General features: G+C 42.0%; 2 protein-coding genes across 21 annotated transcripts in view; one reads left to right on the forward strand and one right to left on the reverse strand.

The window, feature by feature from the left end:
* The window catches only part of AGPAT4 (1-acylglycerol-3-phosphate O-acyltransferase 4), a 72,722-nt gene extending 50,864 nt beyond the window's left edge, over window positions 1–21,858 (forward strand). For all 4 annotated transcript variants that reach the window (XM_086877993.1, XM_086877995.1, XM_086877996.1 and 1 more), the window contains 4 exons: window positions 4,793–4,895; window positions 6,223–6,298; window positions 11,615–11,813; window positions 19,219–21,858. In XM_086877993.1, the coding sequence (XP_086734119.1) occupies window positions 4,793–4,895; window positions 6,223–6,298; window positions 11,615–11,813; window positions 19,219–19,310 (470 nt within the window). In that variant the 3' untranslated portion in view covers window positions 19,311–21,858. The remainder of the gene's footprint in view (window positions 1–4,792; window positions 4,896–6,222; window positions 6,299–11,614; window positions 11,814–19,218) is intronic.
* Window positions 21,859–22,981: 1,123 nt separating this feature from the next.
* Window positions 22,982–23,715, reverse strand: part of MAP3K4 (mitogen-activated protein kinase kinase kinase 4) — an 83,527-nt gene continuing 82,793 nt past the window's right edge. For all 17 annotated transcript variants that reach the window (XR_015283493.1, XR_015283492.1, XR_015283491.1 and 14 more), the window contains one exon: window positions 22,982–23,532. Coding sequence is in view for 7 of the 17 variants with exons in the window: in XM_086877987.1 (XP_086734113.1) it covers window positions 23,512–23,532 (21 nt within the window). In the remaining 10 variants the exon portion in view is untranslated. The remainder of the gene's footprint in view (window positions 23,533–23,715) is intronic.

Here is a 23,715-nt window from a genome sequence, read left to right on the forward strand (position 1 = left end):
CACAGAATGGGTAAGTCAAAACTCTGTGGTCTCTAATGCCCTGAGGTGGGAATCAGGAACAGGTTATTTTGGTGGTGATTTTGTTCTTTTCACTGGTCTGTGTAATACAGGCAGAGTACAGCATGCTTGTGGACAAGTAGCTGATTCGTGGGAAAACATTCCAAAAGGAAACAATTTTAGGAAACACAAGTGACATTTATAAAGTTTTGGACGTTCATGCAACACACTACCATAACACTAGTACCCTAAATATTTGAAACGCCTTCAGAAAAAGAAGACTGAGGTTGCTAGAGTATTATTTATTTAGGGGATCAAATGTCACTGCCTCAGTCCAGATGCTGTAACTTCTCTAGATCAAGCAGAGTAAGGCCAGTAAGAAGGCAGCATTTCCCTGTGAGGGTTCAAGAAGAAGCAGAGTCATAACTTCTCATATACAGTTTCAGAAAAAACTGTTGAGGTTAAAAATTCAACCAAAAAGCCTCTGAGAGTTTGATGACCCCAGATTGGTGTTGCAGGTTCTTCTAGGATTGTTGCTTTATTTGCCTTGTTACTTCTGCAATGAGAGGGAGAGAGCAGAGTTACTGCCTGGGTTCCTGTATGTTTCTCTCCTATAGAAACAAGGGGTTCATGTGAAGAGCATCTGAGAACAATGTCTTATTTTTTAGAACTCCTTGTAACATTATTATGTGCAGATAATAAGTCCATGTGTGTTTTTTGACTAGAGAATGTGACAGCAGTCTCTTTGGACAGTCCATGATCTGGAATTGTAAGTTCTAGAGGTCTAGAAATTAGGTCATATCCCTGTGCATCTCTAAAAGTGAGAGACTGGTGCTGAGCTGCCTGAGCCCATTTTGGGCTCTGCCATTTAGGCTAATGCACCTTCTGTTCTCCCACAAGGGTGGTGGTCTTGGCTGGAGTACCTTGCTAAGGGATGGAGCTGCAGCACAACAGAGCAGTGGAGCCAAGTCACAGGTTTGGGACCAGCTGGGTGTGAGAGAGCTCCTGTCCTGTTTTGTTTCCTCCTTTTTGACAAGGGTGCAATTTAGCTTGTCAGAGGCTGTAGTACTTACTATAGGATGAGTAGATGCTGTTTTCTCTGGCTGTAGATGTAATTCAGCCATGGCAGCAGAGATCACCTCTTCAAAAATTTGTATCAAGTCTTAATGCTACCTGCTGTAGTCACTCTGGAAGGAGTTCTGAAGTAGTTCTGAACAAATCCGTACAAACAGATTTATCTTTTCATTTGCTTCCATACCAGTGATGCCATATCTGTCAGCATAAGCAGATGTATTTGGATAAAAATACCTCTCACACAAAACAAGAGGTAAAGAACCTTCCCTGTTAACTAATTTCTTTCATAAGTGATAGTGGAATTGTTTTTTCCTCCAAAACTTGCTTTCAGAAGCTCAGATCTCTGTATATAATTTGATTCTTAAAGAAAGAAAGCTTTTAATGTTTTCTGAACTTGTTCTGATATTTTCATTGGTGACCATTCCTCCCAGTATGGTTTTACAGATGCAGTCCCCAGGAACTTAATTTCTAGAAGCTGTTCACTTTCTTAATAAGTTGCTGTTCGCTACCTGTTCTGTTCATGGAAGCAAATGAAAATACAAATCTGTTTCTAAAACATTCATCCATTACTTACAGTAAAAGTAGATGTCTCTAATACTTCAGAAGATATATTTAACTGTTACTGTCTGGCTGTATATAAGGCAGTTCCTTTCAGCTGCTTTTGTTTAGTTAAGACTTGTACTTAAAAATGTACTTCACAGTATGACACTGTTTGGGGGTGTTGCAGTGCCTTTTTTTTATCCTTGAGTTGTATGTTAGTCCTGGACATTTTTTTTTTCAAGTGGGTTTCTATTCATCATCCAGAGCAAGTAACAAAGTTTGAGAGGATGAGTGGTTTTTGTTCAAGCTGGCCCCATTAATGAAATGTTAAATCAAAGGATTGTGTCAAGATGGTGTCACATCAGCAGTACAGAGAATGTCACTGTACCTTTCCTTTTCCAGTCTTCAGATCGTTTTCTGCTAGTATTAAGATGCATGTAGCCATGCCTATAGTTTGATTTGTCAGTGAATCATCCTGGCATAATCCACCATGGCCACAAAATAATGCGTGAAATTCAAGAGGACAGTCAAAGCAAGAAAAATCCTCTCTAGATATGTAATCCGAAGATTTTTTTAGGTTGAAGTTAAGAAATTAAATCTTAAATTCTTAAGTTCTTAGCTCTCTGTCAGAGAGCTGTAGAGGGAACCAAAAGTTAATGATATGAAAAAAAGCTGGGCAGAGATTAGAAAACAAACAAAAAACCCCTAATCAGTTTTTGACAGAAAGAAAAGGCTTTCAAATATTTGTGTTTGGATTTTAATGAAAAAGAGATATTACTCTTTTGAAAAAATATTTCACCATTGAAGCAAAACTTCTTAAATGCTGCTCATATTAGTTTGAGAGTGAGACAGTTGAAATATTTTAAAGATACTATGGAGGGGTTTTTCTTTACTTGTTTTAGAATGTGAATTTTCTGGTCTCTTCTGCTTTTGGATGAGAAAGTCATGAGATGTCCAGTTATAATTTTGAAGTTACAAAATCCATGTTTAATGATGACCAGTTCCAGTGTGTCACACAGCATGCTAGTGCTGCTTTGACTGTGGGTGCTCTCTAGCAAATTTTAATTTAATGAAGCCTTTTTCTTGGACACTTTCATTGTTATTCTTTTCCTGCACTCTCAGAATGAGAAACCTAAAAGCTTTAGTTATCTTCAGTTATATCTGGATAACAGAGGTCTGTTTACTTCTGCACATTGCTGTCATTGTCTTGAGTTTGGCACTGCTTTGCACCAAAAGATGTCAGTGTGTTGTTAACAGTTACTAGACTGAAGATTAAACTACAGAGCAGTTGGAAACTGGAGCAGCATTTTTTTCCCCCCCTTGGAGAAAAGGAAAACTGTGTAAGACTGTCAGCACCTAAAGATAACTCTTGTCCATCTCCACAGAATTTTTATTCAGAGCAGAACTATCTTCCAATATGTCTCGATGAAAACCCAGTTCATATAAAAACTCAAATGTAGATGCCTTGTAAGAGGTGGAAGAAAAAGTGTTGTGTGTATCATACTTTGCTTTATTGCATCCCTATTGTTGTTAGAATAATCTCATGCTATTAAAGAATAACCTAAGAAGCTTACACTGTGTAAACCAAACTGAGCTCTTGTTTTTCTTCAATTACATTGGATTACTAAATTAGAGAAGATTAGTAAAATCCTTCTACACTAAGAAGCTTAAAAATGGAAGCAGATAATTTATTTTAAAAAAAAAGTAATTTCATACTTGTGCAGGCAGAGTAGTGTGCATGAAGTAGATTTTGGCTTGTGTTTAGTTTTGAGTTTGGGCAAAGAACCCTACTGTAATAGGAGAAGAACGGAGTTGTTAGTGAGGGACAGAGTCCTTTTGCACTGACAGAGGTTTGGCCTTTGTTTTCAGGATTTCCTTTCAGCACTGAAGCCAGGCTGTTCTATTCTCCACTATGAATTCAGTTTTGCAGTAACAAATGATGTGGTGAGTTTCTGGGAGCTGAATGCTGAGACCAAACCATATTTATCTCTCTTAGCTAGGGAGGTCTCAAAACCAAGAGCAAATCTCTCCTGTGTAATAAAAGTCTTAGGTGGATCAAGAGGTCTCACAATAAAGGTTCACATGTATTTTTATTAATTATTACAAAACTCTAGAGCAGAAAGCCCTTCATTTCAAAAATGAAACAGGCTCTGCATAAAAATGCTTCTTAGTCACTTTTGTGACAAAAATAGGAAAGTTTTTTGGCTGCAAAGTTTTAAGGGCTGTCATTCCCCTGAAGAGTTCATACCATGATGCACAACTGATTTCAGTGTCAGGAAAATGAATTGTTCTCTGGTAATTCATGACATCAGGAAAATAGTGTATCTAAGGATGTTTTCAAATAAACTTTTTTGCAGCACTTAATGTGGTTCTAAACAGTGAATGCTTTTTCTGTAGCAACTGCTCGTTACTGCTGTTTTAGTTTATCTGCCATCAGTCTTTGCAAATGTTTTTTTTTTCTGTTCCATCTCAGTCCTGAGCTGCACAGTTTTCTCCGTGCTGGAAGTTTGGCTGTAGTTTTGTTCAGCAGAACTTTTGTGTTCTATCCCTCACATCTGCATGTCTTCATAGCAGCAGCCAGCTCACACAAGATGTGGTGTGTCATTCTCTCTCTGCCTTTGCCCTAGAGGACGTGCCTGAGTTACCAAACAGTGGACATGAACCAAGGGCTGCTTTGGACCCCAGCCATTTATGGCTGCATTAAGCCCTCCTGCTGCAGGAGGTCTCTCTCACACACACACTTCACCTATTAGTCAAACAGTATATGTTGTTCATTGTTTATAAAATGTGTATCTGCCTGGTTGTTTCCTCAGGTTTAGGGGGGTAGTTGTTGATTCACAGTGAACTGAAAAAGGTAACAGTTCTGCAACCATTTGACTCCTAGGAAGTCCTAGGTGAATTCTGTCAGAAGCTGTAACTGTGTTCCCTCATTCTGCACCTGATGAGGAAGGAGGCAAGGGTGGATGGAGAGCAAATCTTTCCATTCTTCTGGTGCAGTTCCTGAAAGAATCCCTGGTTATTTGGCTTCTGAAAACCTGTGTGTTGAATATTCCATTGTCATTTTTACCTTGGTGACAGCTCGAATTGTGGTGCTGTTGCTGATGATTTACTTAAATATTCTCCTTGTCTTATTTCCACTGTTTTACTACAGTAAACATATGACCTGTTTTTCTTCTTGTAGTTTCTGCAGTCTATGATTCTACCCTTAATTTTAGAAATAATGAAAATCCAACATTGCTGGGAGTTCTAAATGGAAAGAAATATCACGCAGATTTATACGTAAGGCAAGTAATCCATTTTAATTTTCCTTTTTAGCAAGAGTGTGTATTTGAAATCACACCTGGTCAAATAAGGGAATGTTTTCAAGGGGGTAATGGGAGGCAGATCTCTACCAACCTTTGTTCACAGAACTTCAGATAAAAATTTGTGTGACTTGGGAAGTGTTTCTGGTGAAGTTCTGTGATTATAAATGTGTGAGGAGCCCATAAATGTCTACAGAACTTTTTGTTTGTTATTTTTTTATTTGTGTGTCTGTCAGCTCAGCAGCACTGGGGCCTCTTTTCATTCATTCAACCAGAGTACCAAACAAAAATCTTAAGTGTTCAGGTGGAGTTGCTTTAAACCTGTCTCTGACAGAGGAGTTCCAGAGATAGTTCCAGTTCCTCCGTTGGAGGTCAGACTCAGGACTTCCCCACCTGGTGGTGTCATTGTTGATGTATTTGACAGCTGCACCCTCCCTACCAAGAAAGGGTTGTTTAATGAAAAAAATACTACCTGGATTCCTTTCCATTAAGGTCTCTATGAACTGCGAACACCCTGATGGCTTCCCATGATCTTAATGGGAAAGAGCCAATTCCCAGGTGAGGTTCTACCAGCAGCTGCTGTGCTATAGGCACTCAGGGCATGTGATGATTTAGAGTTGAAGCATAGGAGTCTAGAATTGATGCTGTAAGTGAGCAGGAGTTCATCATAACCCCTCAAGAGCTGTTGTGGACCAGTGAGCTGGTCCAATTGCTTTATCCTAGATAGCAACATGAAGTGGAATAGGGTGGCCTTTTCTTTCTATTTCTCCTTTTCTGCCTGTTTGAAAAAGGTTTTTTTTCAGAACTGTTTTTATCCAGGGGTAAAACAAAAGTTTCTTTTGATTCCTCTTCCCACGTGGTAGGTCAGCCTGGTGTCCTGTGTTTGGTGTACATGGCCTGGCTGGATGGCATTCACAGAGCCCTGCCTGTGGATGTCAGCTCCAGCAGAGCAGAGGGGTTCCTCTTGCTGGGTCTCCCTTTGCACCATTCCAGCCTCCTGCAAGTCAGTCTGGCATAGCATGGGAATTGCTTTTCACAGCTCAGGGTTGCTGCTTGCCCATACCAAAATGCCGTTACAGGCAGGGTAAACCTCATGACTAAATTTGTTTTGGCGATTAGTTGGGGACTATCACGGATTTCTTAAAAATCTCCTCTATATTTGCTTGCTGAAGTGCTATAGGTGTTGCACAAGTAAAAAAAAAGATGAAAAATGTAGTGAGTCTCCTGTCAGATAATATGTCTGTATAATGCTGTTCATGAAAGTCAAAGTATTCAATATTCTTCAATTTCTCTTTTTTACCATTGGCAGGCGGATTCCACTAGAGGATATCCCAGAAGATGAGCAGGAATGTTCTACCTGGCTCCACAAACTCTATCAAGAAAAGGTTGGTTTTTTTGTCAAGACAGCACTTGTGAGCCACTAGTGCTCAATCATTTATAGTGCTAGTAGACATTTACAGTGTGCCTGTGTGGTGTCCTAGTTTGGAGGCTTGGGGGTGAGTTGGTTTGTCTGGTTTTCAGGGTAGGTGCTGTGTTTCTGTACATCCGAACTGATCTTGTGCTGCCAGTCATGATTGCTTTCATTTTCTACATAGAGCAACAGGAAGAAAGGTTAAGCAAGCCTTTCTAGAGCAGTTTTCAGCTTCTTCTTTAGAAAGTTGCATAAAGATACAAAAATCAAAATTGCCTTACTGCCTTCTGATTGGTAGAAAGACCCCCTTCTCCTGGAAGACACCTTCTAAATAAAGGAGTAAATTTGTGGGCTAAATAAGATATTTTCTTTAGTGTATTAGAATTTTTGTCTTTTGTTTTACCCTGCCTTTTTTACCAAGGCAGACATCCAGCATTGGAAGGACTGGCTGATAAATTGTTTTCACACTGTGGGTATAGATGGCATGCATTTAAGATTCCTATTTTCATAGGATGGGGAGAGAATAATAATGATTGTGTTTGTAGATGCCCAGTTTTTTCTTTGCAAATGCTTTCATATGAATCCTTCAAGTCTTACAGAGTCTGTTTCTTCTGGGCTGTTTTTATGAATATTGGAGATAGTTGTTGGGGGATGTGCTTTCTGAATGCACACAGCACTCCCAGCTCAGTTAGTGGGAGTCACAGGTATGCACGGCATGAGGGCCTGGCAGCTCACTTTGCTTCAATACCTTGATCAATTAGGTATTCACACTGGAATGCAACAGTGCTTTGGATTTAGAAATTATAGAATATAGCTATGCTCTTGATTTCCTCTCTCTGGGACAGCAAAATTCTGCTGTGCCATTTGTCATGCTCTTCTCAGGACACCACATTAGCATTTCTGTATCAACAGTACCTTGGCTGTTCTCAGTTTCAAACCATGACTCTTTCTGGTATAATTCATAGCTCCTCTAAGCAGCTTGCTTACAGGAATGTGGAAAGTAAATGTGTCTTGAGACCTCCCTTGTAAGTCTACTGCCTTTGCCTCTGATCCCCCTTCTCATAGTTTGTGCCCCTAACACCCCCCAGCAGAACATCAGGGTGTTACCATGGGCCCATGTACATGCAAATGGTCCTTTTGTTCAACATTGCAGAAGTCCACTTTCTGCTACTATGATGTTGTAGCCCTGCTTCATGTCCCTGAGAACTGTTCAGGTGTTTGCAAGACAGGAACGTAAGTGTGAATGTGGTGATTGTTTTTTGAACCCTTTATTACATAATTACAGTAATTCACTCCAAGATTTTTTTTGCTATTCCCTCTTTGGCAAATGCTCAGTTGCTTCTAGTGCAAACAGAGTGTACATCTATCCTTCATAATATTATATTGTACAATATATCATAGTATTCTTCATATCTGTTCCTCATGACAAACTCCTCGTGACAAACAGCAAACTTAATTTGCTGGTTGGTTAAGTCTCTAGTCTCCTATTTAAGTACAGGAGTGAGGTTTTGCATCTGGGAGTGAAGTATGGTGTGCTCAGTTTTCCGTTCCACTAAAACCTTTTTTGGTTATGTGAATGGTTTTGATTGATTAAGGCTGGGGGGGGTTGTTTGTGCTTTGGTTTGGGATTTTTGGTGATGATTTTAGTTTTTCTCTGAAGGTAGCATGTTTCTCTTTCTCCATCTGTTTTACTTTAGTGAAACTTATTTCATTGCAGTCATTCCTGGTTTACTGAAGCCCATGTCTTTGTAAAATCAGCCTGGCAGAATATAGAGCAGGGACAACTTCCAGAGTTCTGAGATGAGGAAAGCCCACCTGCAGAGTAAAAATAGAATTTTATTTCAACTTTCTGCCCTGCATCTTAAAAAGATAATAGGTTCTTAGGTCAGATTACAAACATCAGTGCTGCCCAGATGCAGCACAGTTTCCAAAAATTCTGTTTCAGGTCATCTTCAGAGTCAGAAAATATTTATGATATAATCTAAAAAATTTTTATTCAAAGGGCAGTAACTCATTACAAGATACACACTCATCCCTGCTTTTTCTGTTTTGGTTGCAGCACTTCACTTGCTGTTTCAAAGACAAAATGTGCATGGTGCTGGAAAGCAGAGACCCTTTTTTAACACACATTATGGTTCCCTGTGCTCTTGTTTATTCTCAATAAGTTTAATAATTTTTCAGTAGTTTCTCGAGACTCACAGTGTGCTGAATTATGCTGTAGTAGCATGATTTAGTGGCTGGAGAGTGCCACAGGTGCTGAGGTCAAGGCCTGTGCACACAAGATGATCAGGATTGCAGAGCTGTTGGAATGAGTAATGAAATCAGCTGTTACTGGGCTTAGAGGGACTTTATTTATTTTATTATTATTTTTTATTTATTTTCCTATATTGACATTAGTAAAGGGGTGAGGGTCTTTGAGAAAAGTTTATTTCATTGCTTTTTATCTCCTTTTCTGATCTCACCTACATGTACCTCAATCTGAGATACTTCTCTCTGGGAGCCTGTCGTATTTATGTTCTTGCTACTTAGCACTTCATTTTTTGGCTTGGTCACTGCTGCAAAGGCAGTTGCAGAGAGTCCTGCCAGATAAACAGCAGCATTGTGCTGCTGCTCTACAACAAACACTGTTCTCCTTCCTTTTCCAGGCTTACAGTAAGTACCACGTCCACATGCTTCTTCTTCACCAGGGGTAGATTTTTGTCCCTTCACATATGGCCAGCACTATATCAGTTAGTTCCAAATTATGACAGAAGTTCAATTTGGGCTGCACATTGCCTTTTGGTTTTGTTTTTTTGGTTTTTTTTAACTGCCATTGCTAGAAAGGCTCCCTTTGACTTTAACAAGGACTAGGTTGAGGATCTTTTTGCCAGGTCTGAAGAGGTAATATGTAGTAGTCATAATTCTGCTAGTCCTTGCATGTTTGTTTTCTTTTTTTACCTCCTTATAGCCTCAGTGCTTGAAGTAGAAGTTCTGCTTTGGAATCTTAATTTCCATTAAAAAGAGAGCAAGCTTCTAATTCTTCTTGCTTGTAAGAGAAGCTTGGAAAATAAGGCCTGAAAATACATACAGAAAAGTCCTAGGAAATCAGCAACCCCTAACTGAAGAGAAGTGTGCAGAACTCCAGTGTTTGGGAACAAAGAATATATTTTTGGATACTCATTCTTTGTGTGCTTCATCACGGAGGGGCAGTGGCATACCTCTGCCATCAGATCTCCTGGTGGGAACGGGAAGGAGAAATCCAGTTAGCCTTTCACAGGGAGTTGGAAGTTCCCTGATTTCCCCTCACTGCATTACCCCTCCACTGTCTGAAGTAACTTAAATTTGGTGGGGGCAATAGAGGGAGCATGTTTCCACATTGGAATGTGATACCTGCGTGGATGGAATTTATTACAATCTGAAAAGAAGCTCTGTAGGCAGAGGAATGAAAGGAACCTAATGTGAGGTGATTTTGGGAAATGGTGAGGTGTATTACCTGTTTAAAGCCTGACTTGTTGCTGGGTATCATAGGCACCCTTGTAAAAGCTTTCAAGATAGGTGAACCCATAGGTGCCTTTTGCAGGTGAATGAACTTATTTAAGGGTAAGGAACCATAACTGAAGAGCTGTTCCCCACAACAGTGGGAAAGGCAGCAGAGCTGTTGGCCTTGACATTGTTTTGCCTTTTGTATTTGTTTTCCGTCTGCCTTAGGCCTCTCAGTGAGGTGTGCTCTGGTTTTGCTGCCCCTCATGCCGTGCAGAACCAACAAAGAAAACCTTGCTGTGCTTGTTTCAAGCGAGCCTGTCTTGCTCTCTGTAGTAGCAGGCCCTCTAATGGCAATGCCAGCAACAGTCGGGAATTCTTCACTTTTCCTGGGTAATACCAGTATTTGGAAACCTAACTGTATGTAGTAAACTCAGTTTACTGATGATGTGTTATAGAGCAGTCTTCACTGCACTATGAAGAAAACTTCATATGCTCTGAACTCTGTTGAAGGTGGTTCAGTAATTGGTCACAGTGATCCCACTACAATCCAGCTCACATGAGTTAAACACAATTTTTGTACTCTCAGTAAAGACAATGCTTCAGTTATACTTTAGTTACTGCATAATCCCTTAAAGCCTGGATGTTCACTTTGAAATAGAAAAAGTGGTAACAGCTTTTAATTGCTCAAGCTGCTATTAAGTAAGTCAAGAATTGTTTGTGTCAGCCAGAGTATAAGTAAATGTAAATTCATAGCATAGTAGATAAAACAGTATTTTGGTTGATTAGTCTTGGCTTTCCTAGAATTTTTAGAAAACAAAAATCCTTTCTTTAAAGAAAAATCATATTTCATTCTGACATTTTTTATGTCAGTCTAATGCTGACTTCATTAATTAACCATTTTTTTTGTGGTAACACAGATTAATGGATGACAGATTAATAATCTTTGCTTTTGAACAAGGAGGGAAGGGGTTTTTCCCCCCATCCACTTTTGATGTCTTGGGTTGATGAGATCAGTAAAGGCAATGCTATTCACTCATGGGGGCTATGGAAGAAGGTACAGATTTCAAAATCTCCTGTCCTTTGAGAAACAGATGCTACAAAATAGAAAAAAACAACCCCCACCCCATTTTTCTCTTTGTATTGTACTTAAAGGTCGAGTCACTTGCTCAAAGCCAGGGAGAGATTTTGTACTGTTTACTCATTGAACTGCCTGTAGGGAGGTTCAGCACCCAAACTTCCTACCACAAGTGTCATGGGAACGGTGTGGAACAAGACTACATTTGTGGGACAAGGACAGGATGGGGTGGTGTTCTTCGGGGTGTGGGACAAAGTGGTGCCTGGTCACCTTTTCTGACAGGTTTGTGGGGGATGTTTGAGAGCAGCAGGTGGAGAAAACAAGAGGGAAAAGAGGTTGCTGCTGAGTATGGAGCCCAGAGACTTCCCTGGCTTACCTGCAGTGCTTGTGCAATGGCTGTGGCTCCTGCAGGAGGTTCTGCATTGCTGCAGGAGTGTACAGCCCATCATCCCTCCTGTTTTCCTAGGCTGCTATGCTCTCCAGGTATGCCATTTTTCAAGCTGCTGTGTGTAGGAGAAAGGAAGTATTCACACATCAGTGTATGCTCACCCATTCTTTTCTTTCTTTTTTGTTTTTTTGTTGTTTTTTTTTGACTGTGTTCATTGACTTCAAAGTACAAGCTTTCCAGCCATCAGCTGGTCTTTGATCTTCCCTTGTGGTTACAAGCCTCCAGAAGGAGAAACATCAAAGCCAGGAACGGCTAGTTTTGTTAGCAGATGGGGATTTAATTGTTGCCCTCCTTTGTTCTCCTAGGATGCATTCCAGGAACAGTATTACCGCACAGGAACCTACCCAGCAGTCCCTACAATACCACCTCGCCGACCATGGACACTTTTGAACTGGCTTTTCTGGGCCTTATTGCTGCTATATCCTTTGTTCAAGCTGCTCATCAACATGATCAACAGTGGGTCATCACTGACACTGGCTAGTTTTGCATTTGTCATTATAATAGGTAAGTTTTCTGATTCCAAAAGATTACTTACAGGGTAACTGTCCAATAGGATTTACCGAGATTTGCTAAATACAAAGATGACTTGTGAATTCAGCAATCCACCTAATATGTCCACTCTAGCCTGGACTAGGCTAAAAAGATTCCTTTTTTTGTTAATTTTTTTATAGTTGTATTATTTGTAGGTACTGTGTACAAAATTTTCTGTTTCTGTAGAACTCAAACAGTGACTTCTCAGTGGGTTGCCTACAAAAGGCTTTCTTTTCTTGTGTGTTGCTGTGTTCTACTTTAAATGCATAGAAAAGAGGCACAAGAACAATTTATTCCTTTGAGAATGCTTTTGGCTAATTATATTCTGATATGTCAAGCAATGGTAATCCATGAATTCATGATTTAAGCACAGCCTGTTGTGGCCATCTACTCTGATTTATGTAGCACAGGGCATGGACTGTCACAGGTGATTCCCACAGTTCCTGCGGCAGTTCTGAACTGTCTTGGTTCGTATTTCAACTAGTATGGTATTTAAGAGCTGGAAGAAAAACAAAACAAGGAGCTGGCTCAAGGAAGGGGAGGTAGATCTTATTTGGTGTTCTTCATGAAAGCAGGAACCAGGTCAGTTTAGCAAATTGCATCATATCTGGGTGTCTGTGATTGAGTGCTGGTTTGAAGAAGAAGTTCCATTCCAGAATAAGCCATACATTTTTTAAGCAAATACTTTCTGTGATTGCATTGACCATCACAGGTATTTATGACTTCATCACCTTCACATCTGTGTGTATTGCAAAAAAACTTGGAAAAAGAAACAGAACTTCACAATCTTCTTGACTCTGAGAGAAGTTGGATATAGAGCTGACTTAAAATGCCGTGTCCAGAATGGCAACACAGAGGAGACAGGAAAATGTGGAGCATTTTCTTGTCTTGGAAGTTGATCTTTTCTCTCTACCCAGGAAATTGTTCCTAGCACATAACATTTCTTTGCATTCTCAGAAGTCTGAATCTTGAGCTAGATTGGCCAGGATTAACTGACTACCATCCTTTTAGCCATCTGTGAAGAGTTTGATGTGGGAGGCACACAGTATTCTTTTTCAGAAACTGCCCACCAAAACAAATGCTGCATTAAGCTCCTGCTGATGCTTCTTATAGAGGTAACTAGAGAAGGAACAACTTGTTGTGTGCATGGAGGCAGGAAATTTCCTTCATGATGCTTTGAGCCAGAGGAAGGAAAACAAGCAAGGATAAAGTCCAGAATAATAGTTGGTATATTAGGTGGGCAGGGTAGAGGAAAAGAGAAGGGAATCCTGAGTTCTTGTCTTCATCTGGAGAAATTGTTGGTGTTTGTTACCCACAAAATGCTTCATGTAAAATGTGTAAGAATTCATTGGAGCAGCAACTACAACTTAAAAGTCTTTTTCCACCCACCTTACTTGTTGGAAATCACAAGCAGTGTCCCCTTCCCCTTCTCTGACTGGTGAAGAGGATGGGAGTGTAGAGTGAGCGCTGTGGTTGGGATGTGCTGGGAATGGGAGGCGGTGGGTTCAAATCCCTGTCACTTGCAGAGAAGGGTGGATCAGCCTCCCCCATGCTCCTGTGCAAAGTGGATAAACAGCAGTGGGTGGGGTGAGGTGTGACACCATTGCAAATGCTACTGCCTGGCAATTTGCTCAAGAGGATATTTGTTCTGCCATTGGAAGAAATGTTGTCATAGTCTGTTTGGTGCTGGATTGTGGAACATAGGCCTAATGGTGTGCTGAAGCGTAGCTGTTGCAAAATGGTTTGAATTTCTCATCTTTCCTTTAGCATTTTCCTCTTAATTCAATTTCTCCGCTCAGCAGACTGGTTGGTTGGGTGCCATTTCAAACTGCTTCATGCCTTGTGTAGCCTCCACAGGGAGCCTCACACCATTATTCAGGGTTTCTGGAGCTCAACCTCAGGGCTGACTGCTTTCCTGCTTAGTATTGTAGTATTTGTGATGGTTTTGGACTTAGCCCTTTATAATTGAGCTGAGTGACACCACACATCCTCCACCCAAAGCCTAATACAATCTTGACATTAGTGACCTAGGTCATGTCTTTTCTCTATCAGGAAGTGAAAGAAAGAACCTGTAAAGGGAAAAAGCCATGATACTACCAAGAATAGACAGCAAGAACAACCTTCTTTTTGTTTTTTTCCCCTTTTCTTGCTGTCTTACTTCCCACTTATCTTTCTTCTGCTTTTAGCCACAAGGAAAGGTTAATAAGCAGGCTGCTTTGAGTCATCTCTTCAGTGCAGTGATATAATCCAAAGGATTTATTCTCAGGTTATCTGTAACACTAGAGCTACCAAAAGACTACAGCAGCAGCCTGCTGCCAGAATGAGCAGCAGCACTGGGTGAGCTCCAAGGCTGCCAAAGCCCAGCAGAGAGCCCCTTGAGGGTGTGAGATGTGCATTGGTGCCCCATACACACCTGCCCCACCCATGGGCTAGTGCAGTTTACAGCCCTCTGCTGCCTTTGCAGCACCTCTGTGCTCAGCAGCACCTCAGTGCTCATTCCACTCGTGGTGGAACCAATCCCAAGGTGCCTGCAGTGGCCTGGGATTTTCCCTGCAGTGGAGGACCGTGGTAGAGGCTGCTGCCTGATCAGACTCAGCCACCTTTTGCTGATGAGCAGGGAATGAGAAAGATGATGTCACTTACAAGCAGACAGCAGCCTCTGTGAAACTGTGGAGAGAAGAGAATGCACGGGAGTGGAAGAAAGGCTCAGCCATTAGTCAAACCAAACAAAACACAGAGCTGGTTTTTCCTGGTCACTTAAAACTGGATGTGTCATTATGTGTCAAAAGAGCAACAGTGACCTTAGTATGTTATAGTCTGTTTCTGTTTTGCCATACTCCTTTAAAACCGATGTTACTGCTCATTGGGAGTAATTGGTCAGTTTCTGTGGAAGCAGGAAAAAACCTCAGCTGGAGCTGTCACATTGACTTTCGTAGCCAACAGCTGAGTTTCTGTAGCAAGGCCATTCTCCCCTAACTGTGTCCTGTATCCTAAGGGGGATCTCTGTCATGAATGTTCTGGATGTGGTGCAGCCATCTACAGAGGAGCAACCAGCATTTTATTCTGCAGTTTGTCTCCAGCTTTAGGCAAGGGCTCCAGAGTGACTCCTGCAGTGGCTGGGAGACAGCAGAGCATGGGCACAAACGCAGCTTGGAGGCTGTGGCAGCTGGAGCTGCCTGCCCAGCACAGCCAGACCATAGGAAAGCTGGGAGGATTGTGTTTGCTCTCTTTACAGTGAGAGGTAATTGCTACTGGTGGCTTAACAATGTAAAGGGAAAGCTTTTTGTAGACTGGAGGGATTTATCAGATGGCAAAATCTGCTCTCCCCTTGCTCCTAGCAAACCTTTTCTCACTCTAACTGAAGCACATGGGTAGTGGTTTGGTTTTTTTCCATGGCACCAATACTCCAGAATTCAGGAACTTTACTGCAGTCCCTAATAGCCCATTGTAGTAGTTTGCTGGTTTTAAGGGTGGGTTTCAGTACCTGATACAGGTGCAGATAAGCACAAAATAAACCTTTTGTGATAGAGCAGGGTAACTAGGAGGTCCTTTTACCTGGTACCCTCTGCATTGTTTCTAGATTGTTGTTTTGTCCTTTGGATAGTTTCTGCTTATTGTAGCAGAATTTATTCTAAATTCTACTATTCTATATTCTAATATCTAAATTCTACTATAATTCTCCAGTAAAACACCGACTGGCTTGTAAGTAACTGGCTGTTTAGGTGGAAAGAGCTGTAAGAAAAATGTTCTACTCTGTGGAGTTGTACTCTTTGGAGCTGGAGTGGAAGGATGGTAATCCCTCAGACCCTAACTCTCAGATCTAAGAGTGAATAACCAATGTATGTACAGTTCTGCTTGGTTCAGCTCAAATTCTCTCAGCCCTAAATCAATGATATTTCTTTATACTGTGAATGCTGTCCCCTCATGCCTCGCTGTGCAGCAGTTTGGCTGTTTGCACCCTCAAGAGTCACCACACAGTTGGGTACCTTACTGCTGGCCTGGGCCTGGAGCCCTTTGTGATATTACTTGAATCAATACAAGGCAGTCACTGCTCCAGAGGAGAAATGCTTAAGTAGTTTCAGGGACAAAAGTGTTTTGGAAACCAGCTTTAGTTTCACAGGACACAGGGCAAGAGATTTAGGTGCTTAGCTCACAACAGTTATTTAAAACTTGGTGCTGATATTTTGGTGCTGAAGCAATGAGCTTGTCTGTGGAATGTCAGTATTTCTTATTTGACAGCAGCTTCTTTTCTTTCTCCTCCTGCTTCCCCAGTCTCATTTGGCTTCAAAGAACAAATGTTGGGTTGCCTTTCATGTTTTGATAACTTGTGTTGAGGAGGACACCCACCCTTCACGCTCTAGAAGTAATTTATTGTAAAGCTGTCAACAGCAGTTAAAAAGAGGAATGTATGCAAAAGATGAGAGGGTTTTCAAAGGGAGCAGCAGCTATTCTAAGTTGAATGCTAAAAGCCTGGTGGCACCTGGGCTGGTGGCACGGGGCCAGCAGCTACGTATCAGTTGTAGGCGAGAGAAGTGTTCCATCGGAACCATGTGCAAGTAGTGATGAGCCAGCTGGGATCCCGTGGGAGCTGCAGTGTGTGTGCTGTGCTCTGGGCCTGGGAATCACACCACAGAGCTGGGGACTTGGCAGTGCCCAGGAGCAGAGTGTGGACCACAGGGCTGGAGCACCATGTGACCTGGACAGCAAGGCTGGCAATGCCTGCAGGCTGAGATGAATGGAAGGGGAGGAGGGGACAAGCCAGCAGGGTTGTAGTAAGTTTTACAACAGGATACAAAGCACGTGCAGGATCGTGCCTGTGTTACTCTGCCTTTTGGTGGAGCTGCCAGATACTCTGGCCTTTCAGCCTGGTGCCTAGAAACTGGGGGTTTGGGGTGGGTTGTTTGCTTTTTTTTGTGTGTGTTGCTTGTTCCCTCTTCTTCATAGTATATAGGATAGGCCCTCAATGGAAATGTCTACCATTCATACAGTCTTTAGTTGTACAAATCTTAATGCATAACCTATATAACTCAAGTGCAAACTATATGTGGGAAATCTTCATGCCCCTGCCTGCTGTGCTGCTTATAGCACTTGCTGTATGGTATAAAGGCTGGGCAACAGGTCAGAAAACATCCTGAGGTATAAGAGAAAAGGTGGAAATCCTTTGAGCTAAGGTTTTGCTGAGGTATGAGATACTACATGTGGAGGTGGTGGTTTCCTTGAAGCTAAAACGTGTCCCAGGAAAGAGATTATGGCTCTCTTGATTGTGTAAACTCAGCCCTCCTTGAACCCCCAGCACTCCAGCAGGCAGAGCAGGTCCTCAGCAACCTCCTGCATCTTTTGGATGCTGAGAAATGGTGGGCAAAATGATGCAGGAGCTCAGTTATCTCAGTTTGCTGTGGAGTAGTGCAGGGGTGCTTCAGCCAATGGCTTCTCTCATGGACTTCTCAGGGTGGTCTTAAACCCTCACAGCTGTGAAGTTAGGCACTGCTGATGAGTTACTGCTCGATCTCCCTTTCTCCCCATTTCTTGAAGTAAAAACCCTAAAGTTCCCCTTATTACAGTTGTATGTAACACCAAAAGTGAATAAACCCTTAAATGTGATGGTACTGCTCAGCTCTGCACTGGGGCTCCAGGAGAGCTGTGGTGAGGAGGCAGTGCAGGGACGGACCAGTGAGGCAGCCCAGCCTTACCCCACTGTGCTTCCACACGCTTGGCAAACACGAGCAGTCCTCTTCTCCTTGCACCTCACCTTCCCCAGGGTGCTGAGGGCTACAGGGTGAAGTGGGGCCAGAAGGCAGTGGCAGCTTCTGCCAGGGAGCAAAGGACAAAGAAAAGACATCTGAACTAGTTGTTTTTTGTGTCCAAGAATTCTTGGAACTTGATGAAATCCCCAGTATGATGTGTGGCTGCTGTAACAGTTGCTCTGTGTCCATCTCCAGATGCTGTTTCTATGCCTTGTGGTTAAAATCTTAATGATTTCATGCTTATTATTATGTTATGATCCCAGACTGCAGGCTACATGTTGGATCTTTCTCTTGTGTTCCCCAGCTCATGGCCAGCTAAATGTCAGAGATGGTTTTCTTTCTTTCTGGTCTGTGTGAGAGTGAAGCCCTTTGCTTGTCTCTGTGGTGTGTGTTTCTATTCAGGGACTGACAGTGGAGTGTCAGTGACAGTGAATGCCCTCAGAACCAGCTCCCTTTCTGGACTGTTCACTGCACAGCTCTCTGCCTGTGAGAGGGCCCTGCTTTCCTGGCATCCCATCCACAAGACCTGAGGGCAGCCCCGTGGGCAGACCAGCTTCCCAGTGTCCAGCCATGCTGTCACATCATGTGTGACTCATCCCTGGTATCCAGTAGCCACTTGCACTCTAAGAGCAGTCAGTTTACTGTCACACCACACAGCACAAGTGTGTGGTGATGGCTCTTTGTGGCCACTGGTGCCAGCTGACAGCCCCCTCCCCTAGCAGTGGGATGAAACTTCTGGATTCTCTTGGTGATCTCAGGCACTGCCTTAACCACAGAGAGTCCTCTGGCTGGTGAGAATTTGTCCAGAGTCATTTTAGAGAAGACTGATGGGAGTGAGACATTTAGAGCACCTCACCATACTGGGCCTTTTCACCATCAGTCAGAAGAGTGGGATTTGGAGGCTTAGGGGAGGTTTGTGGCTTTCTTGGGTTTTTTCGTTTGGTTTGGGTTCCTTTTGTTTTGGAAAGCATTCTGACAGGAGCGAAGATGTTTGTGACTTCCTAATAGGTTTAGGCCTGAAAGAAGCATGGCAGTTCTGAATCCATACAGTAGCTGAGAAGAAGCCTGAGGAATAATAGATTTTGGGCAGCTGAACCCATTTACAAAGAAACCAAAAGTGTAAGAGGAGGAGTTTAGGTTAAGTTGCATTCAGCTTAGTCACTTTAAGTGCTACAGATAAATAAAGAAATTAATGCTTGCACATGGTGAATTATTACCACTCAGTCGTCTGTAAAAGTCTTTTAAATTATCCTGGTTTCTTGTAATTGACTTTTTCATGAGCAAGCATTAACAAATGCCACAATACATGTTTTTTGTTTAACAAGATCTGAAGTTCTCTTGCATGTGCTCTTCCAGACGCAGGGCTGTTGAAAGCCAGCAGAATTCCACAGGCTGTGCACGCCTGTGCCTCTCACACCCATCCTGCTTCCTTGTAGCCTCGTCCCTGCTGATGGGAGGGGACGGGTCCAGCCACAGGCTCTTCCTTCACAAGATGCCACAGGCAAATAAGTCGATGTGGAGGTGTGGGAGCATCAAATGCACCTTTCATCCAAGGTCTCTTTCATGGTGCTACACCAGTGCAGATCTTCCCACCTTGCCTCAAGCAGCTTTAACGCTGTTTGTTTGTTTTGCAGCTTCTGTTGGTGTCAGATGGATGATCGGGGTTACAGAAATTAACAAGGGCTCCACCTATGGCAACAATGACAACAAACAGAAACAAAAGTAGCACCTTCAGAGACTGCTTCAATCCAAAGGGAACAAATGCAACCGCTGAAAACTCTTAAGTTCGTATCACGGTCCTTGCAAGAGAGATCAGAGGATGAGTAATTGCCGTGCATATCTGAATTTGTGCTCCTGTTGTTTTTTCTCTGGGGCTTGGGCTGGATGACATGCTGGAAAGATGCACTCCTTCGTGTACTCTCAACAACAGGTTCGCACATGTGTGGTTGGTTTGTTTTCCTATGAAGTGTCTTAAGCTTTGAAGAAAAAAAAAATATTCCAGCGTGCTTATATGAAGAGACTCTACCTGGAACTAACCAGAGGTACAGGCTTTAATGTCAGAAGATTGTTACAAGATGATTAAACTTGATAGTTGTGTAGATCACACAGTTTAACAACCATAATCTGTCAGTGTTTAAATACAGCACAGCGGGATGCTGTGCTTGGTTATAGCAGTATTGGACTGAAGCAGCTCTGCCCAAGTGGCAGAACTACAGTAGAGTTTTTGTACATCTAGAACTTACTCCCACAGTGTGCACTACATGGGCCCTTCGAAACTTGAGCCAGACCCTGGACATCCAGACATCAGAGTCTGGCAGTAGCATAACCTGGATCAGAATTTGGCCTTGTGGCCTGAGCAGAGCTAAGTTACCCACTGCCCTCTCTTTCCCCAGGCCATACATCTGAGGGACAGCTGAAACCTGTAATTCTTCAGAGTAAATGTCATTTTTAGTTTGGAAAAATTGAGGTAGTAAAATTCCTTTTGGCTTTAAATGCTACTTAAAATTCCAGGCCATCCTAGCAATTGTGGAAAGAAAATAATGGGGCATGGTGTAGTGAAATAATGCAAAGTCTGCATTAAAATGTATGCCCCACACCTGTACTGTTGTGATCCTAATTAATCTGCTTGCCTGTCTTTTCTGATAAATTAGTTTACTTGGTGCCTCATAACAGTCAGCCTGAAGTAATAGTAAATTATTTTCTTCTGGGGAGGAGGGGGAATTGGGAGAGAGACCTAGGACTCAGTGGGTATGGCTGATTTTTTTAATATATGTCTTGATTTGATACCCTTCTGATTTAAATAAAACTAGAATCAAGCTCTGAGGAAAGCAGGGTTGCTCTGACATTCCCAGTACTGATTTCAAGGCAGCCACCTCCTGTTTTTAAACTTCCAGAGTTAAGGATCTGAAAGTTAGTAGAAATAAGTTGTTTAAAGCAGGAGGGGCAAAAAGTATAAGAGGGGCCATTAATTAACAGCAAATATGATTGGAAAAGAAATCCCAATTTTTTAAAGTCTGCAGATCCTGACAGTGAGCAGTTGAGGTTGTGATTGACACTCTCAAAGATAGTCCATTTTCACTCGACACAGGATTAAACCATGCTAGTCCCCAGTGAAAAAAGTGAGAGTCTTATTCTAGCAGCTGGTGTAAAAACATTGCTTTTTTTTTTACCATAAAATTGAGGCCAAAAGAAACAGGCTAATACAACAATATGAATCATTCCATGAAATATGTATTTGCTGTTCAGTACATCAGATCATCTAGAAACTCACCTTTCTAATATGCAGGACCTAAACAGCAGGTGAGGTAGTGCTTTTATCATGGAGCACTAAGTGAAGTTTAGGGGTAGTGGAGGCAGTAAAATTTAAAACATGAAGGAATAGGCCATGTGAAGTGTGAGAGACTGCTCTGGGGGCTTTTTGCCTCACACATCTTGTGTACACATCCATCCCCTATGTTCTGAAGCTTTCAGGAATAAGTCGTTCAATGTCACGAACAGAAACACAGGCTCAGATGCAGTTTTTGGAGCCCAAGAGTAGAAAATACTGTAATATTTAAAATGCTGTCTAATAAAGCATTGTGCCCTGCACTCAATTTGCTATAACACTCTTAACAGTAAAAACCTGAGTATTGCATCCCGTAGTAAGGATCAGGCACATTAACACTGTACACAGGAGTTGGAAAATTGGTGGGAGAAAGGAAGGGCCTCTCCAGGGTGACATTTTACTGCAAACATTTCCTGGCAGGCCCAGTGGCCTTTTCTCAGGGTGGTGGGTGAGTAGTTCTGAACAGCAAATACATACTCCTGGAGTGACAGAGGCTGTTAACGTGCAGTAAGGAAGACATTTGGCATTCCTTTTGAATCTTAGTCCTTTCCCCTCCAACTGCCTGCAGTGCCCTTCTCCCAGAGGAAAGCACCAAATGACTAAACACTTCTGAAAGAATGCAGAGATAATTTCATACCCATTTCCCTGATACCAACCCTTACAACAGGCTGAAGGGCCAAAGATGCCACTCCTGGATCCATCCTCCTAAGCACTTTTGCAAGTTCTGGCACACCACTGAGGCCCTTCCAGCACTCACTGACAAATGGAGAAAGCTTATGGTCCTTGCCAAAGTTAAACTTGTCCAGTTCACTGTATTAAAGGAATGACATAGGTTATTAGGAAGCAGTGTTTGCCCCTCATCCCCACAAGCAACTGTATGTTCTACAACTGCCTTAACAAAATTAGTCTTAATGTTTGTTTATACAAAAATAAAAGTATAAAAAGCTAATATGCAGTGAATGAGTTTTCTTTTGGCTGGCAAGAACAAACTGGTAACAGTTTGCCATCTCTATCCTGACTCCTAAAAGCTGTCTACAGTTCCTGTTTGTGTTCAAGGGCACCTGAAACAAGGCAAGCAAGGGCATAACTCACTCAGATACCTCTGCTGTACTGCAAAGTGAAGCACGCAGCAAGCTGGGGTTCATCGACCTTTCCCGAGGATGACAACATACTTCCCCCCTCCTATCACACAACTTGAAAATAGAGAACTGGAAAGAAGGGAGAGTTCTTTGTTTAAATTCAGCATTATATTTTTTGAGAGCCTAAATACATGTACAGGTGACATGCACAGCAAGGCTCATACTTTTCTAGATAAAAATGTCAGATTTTGTGGTACCTCCTTGACAGCTCACCCCTCACCTGTGACTAATCAAGGATTTGTGAGATGAGATGACGAGACACTAGAATATAAAACCAAATACTAAAAGCAAATTTTAAGTTACCTATTTTAAGTCTGTTCCTACAACAGGAATGTGTAAACTTGCACTAATGTTTACAACAGTTTTAAGTCACCCATTTGTAATAGCAAGTAAAAAAAGAACTAGATCATGCATTGCAGGCTATTTCTTCCAATTGCTAACCACTTCTAATCTCTCTTCCTTTTCTGAGGCTGATGACAACTGGGGTGTGGTGGGGAAATGAAAGCCCAGGATCAGAAGTCAGTTTTCAAAAGGTAGCAACAGTAGGTTCTTGGTTTTGCCAAGCCAAACACAACAATCAGCTTGTACAGTTGTCTTCTAGAAGACAAAAATGCCATGTAGAGCACTCCCTGTTCACAGTGCATACATTCAAGAAGGAAGTTATCCCTTAGATAAAGGACAAGGTCAGGAATTGCCCATCACCCTCTTTTCTCAGAAGGCAATGAAAGGGGGAACCTTACTTCTCCTGGCTCTTGTGTAAGAAGCATCTCATATCACTCATCTTAAAACTTGACAAAACACTGACTATTGCAATATAAGAGCACCTTATTCAAGTTAGGTCAGCTTAGCAGTCTTATCCCAAGGTTGCAAAAAAGTTTAAAATGCAACACAGTCCCATATTTATTTTTGGAAGAAAAACTCTTCACCAGCATCTCCTAAAATAAACCATTTATTGAGAAAAACCTTTTTTTTTTTTTTTTAAAATTTCATTAATCAGCCTTGTGCATAACAAATCCGAAGCTCGCCAAAAACAAATAAACAAAAACCCCAGTAAAAGTTCACAGTCAGTGCACTCAAACGGATTAAAAAACAAGGTCCATAAACGCCTGATAACACTACAGCATTTTTCTGAACCTAGAGAGTTCAAAAATACTACATATTAACAATACAAGTTCTCAGTCAAATGAGAAACGGGAGAAGGAACAAAAAGGGTATGGTCCATATACAGTAGTAATGGCACTTTCACTGAAACATGCAGCTTCTTCCAACTTGCGGACACGTCACGTGAGCAACACGTGCCGAGTAAAATGTACAGGAGCAGCAGAGGAAGTGACACCGTCACTTGTGCAGTCTTCGTTAAGGTCAACTTTTGTACTGTTTCTCAGCACAGTCTTTATGTAAATATTACATACAGCAGTGATTCAAATCTTGTCAGACTAGAAAAGGCCAGAGATTGAGTAACTTCATTCTTCATCTGTGCAAACCTGTGAAGGAAGTAAAAGGCAATTACTTCAGCCATCTCCCTCCTGCAGCAAGATGACGATAATGGATCCATTTCCTTCACATCTCTGAAGTTTTCTTCCCTCCCTTGTTCCACAGGAATGCATTACAGGTGTTTGTATGGGAGTACCGACATTCCCACTGCCAGTGTGCATCCTTTAGGTGCC

Source organism: Cyanistes caeruleus, chromosome 2 (assembly GCF_971803275.1).
Source record: "Cyanistes caeruleus chromosome 2, bCyaCae1.hap1.1, whole genome shotgun sequence".
Lineage (NCBI taxonomy): Eukaryota > Metazoa > Chordata > Aves > Passeriformes > Paridae > Cyanistes > Cyanistes caeruleus.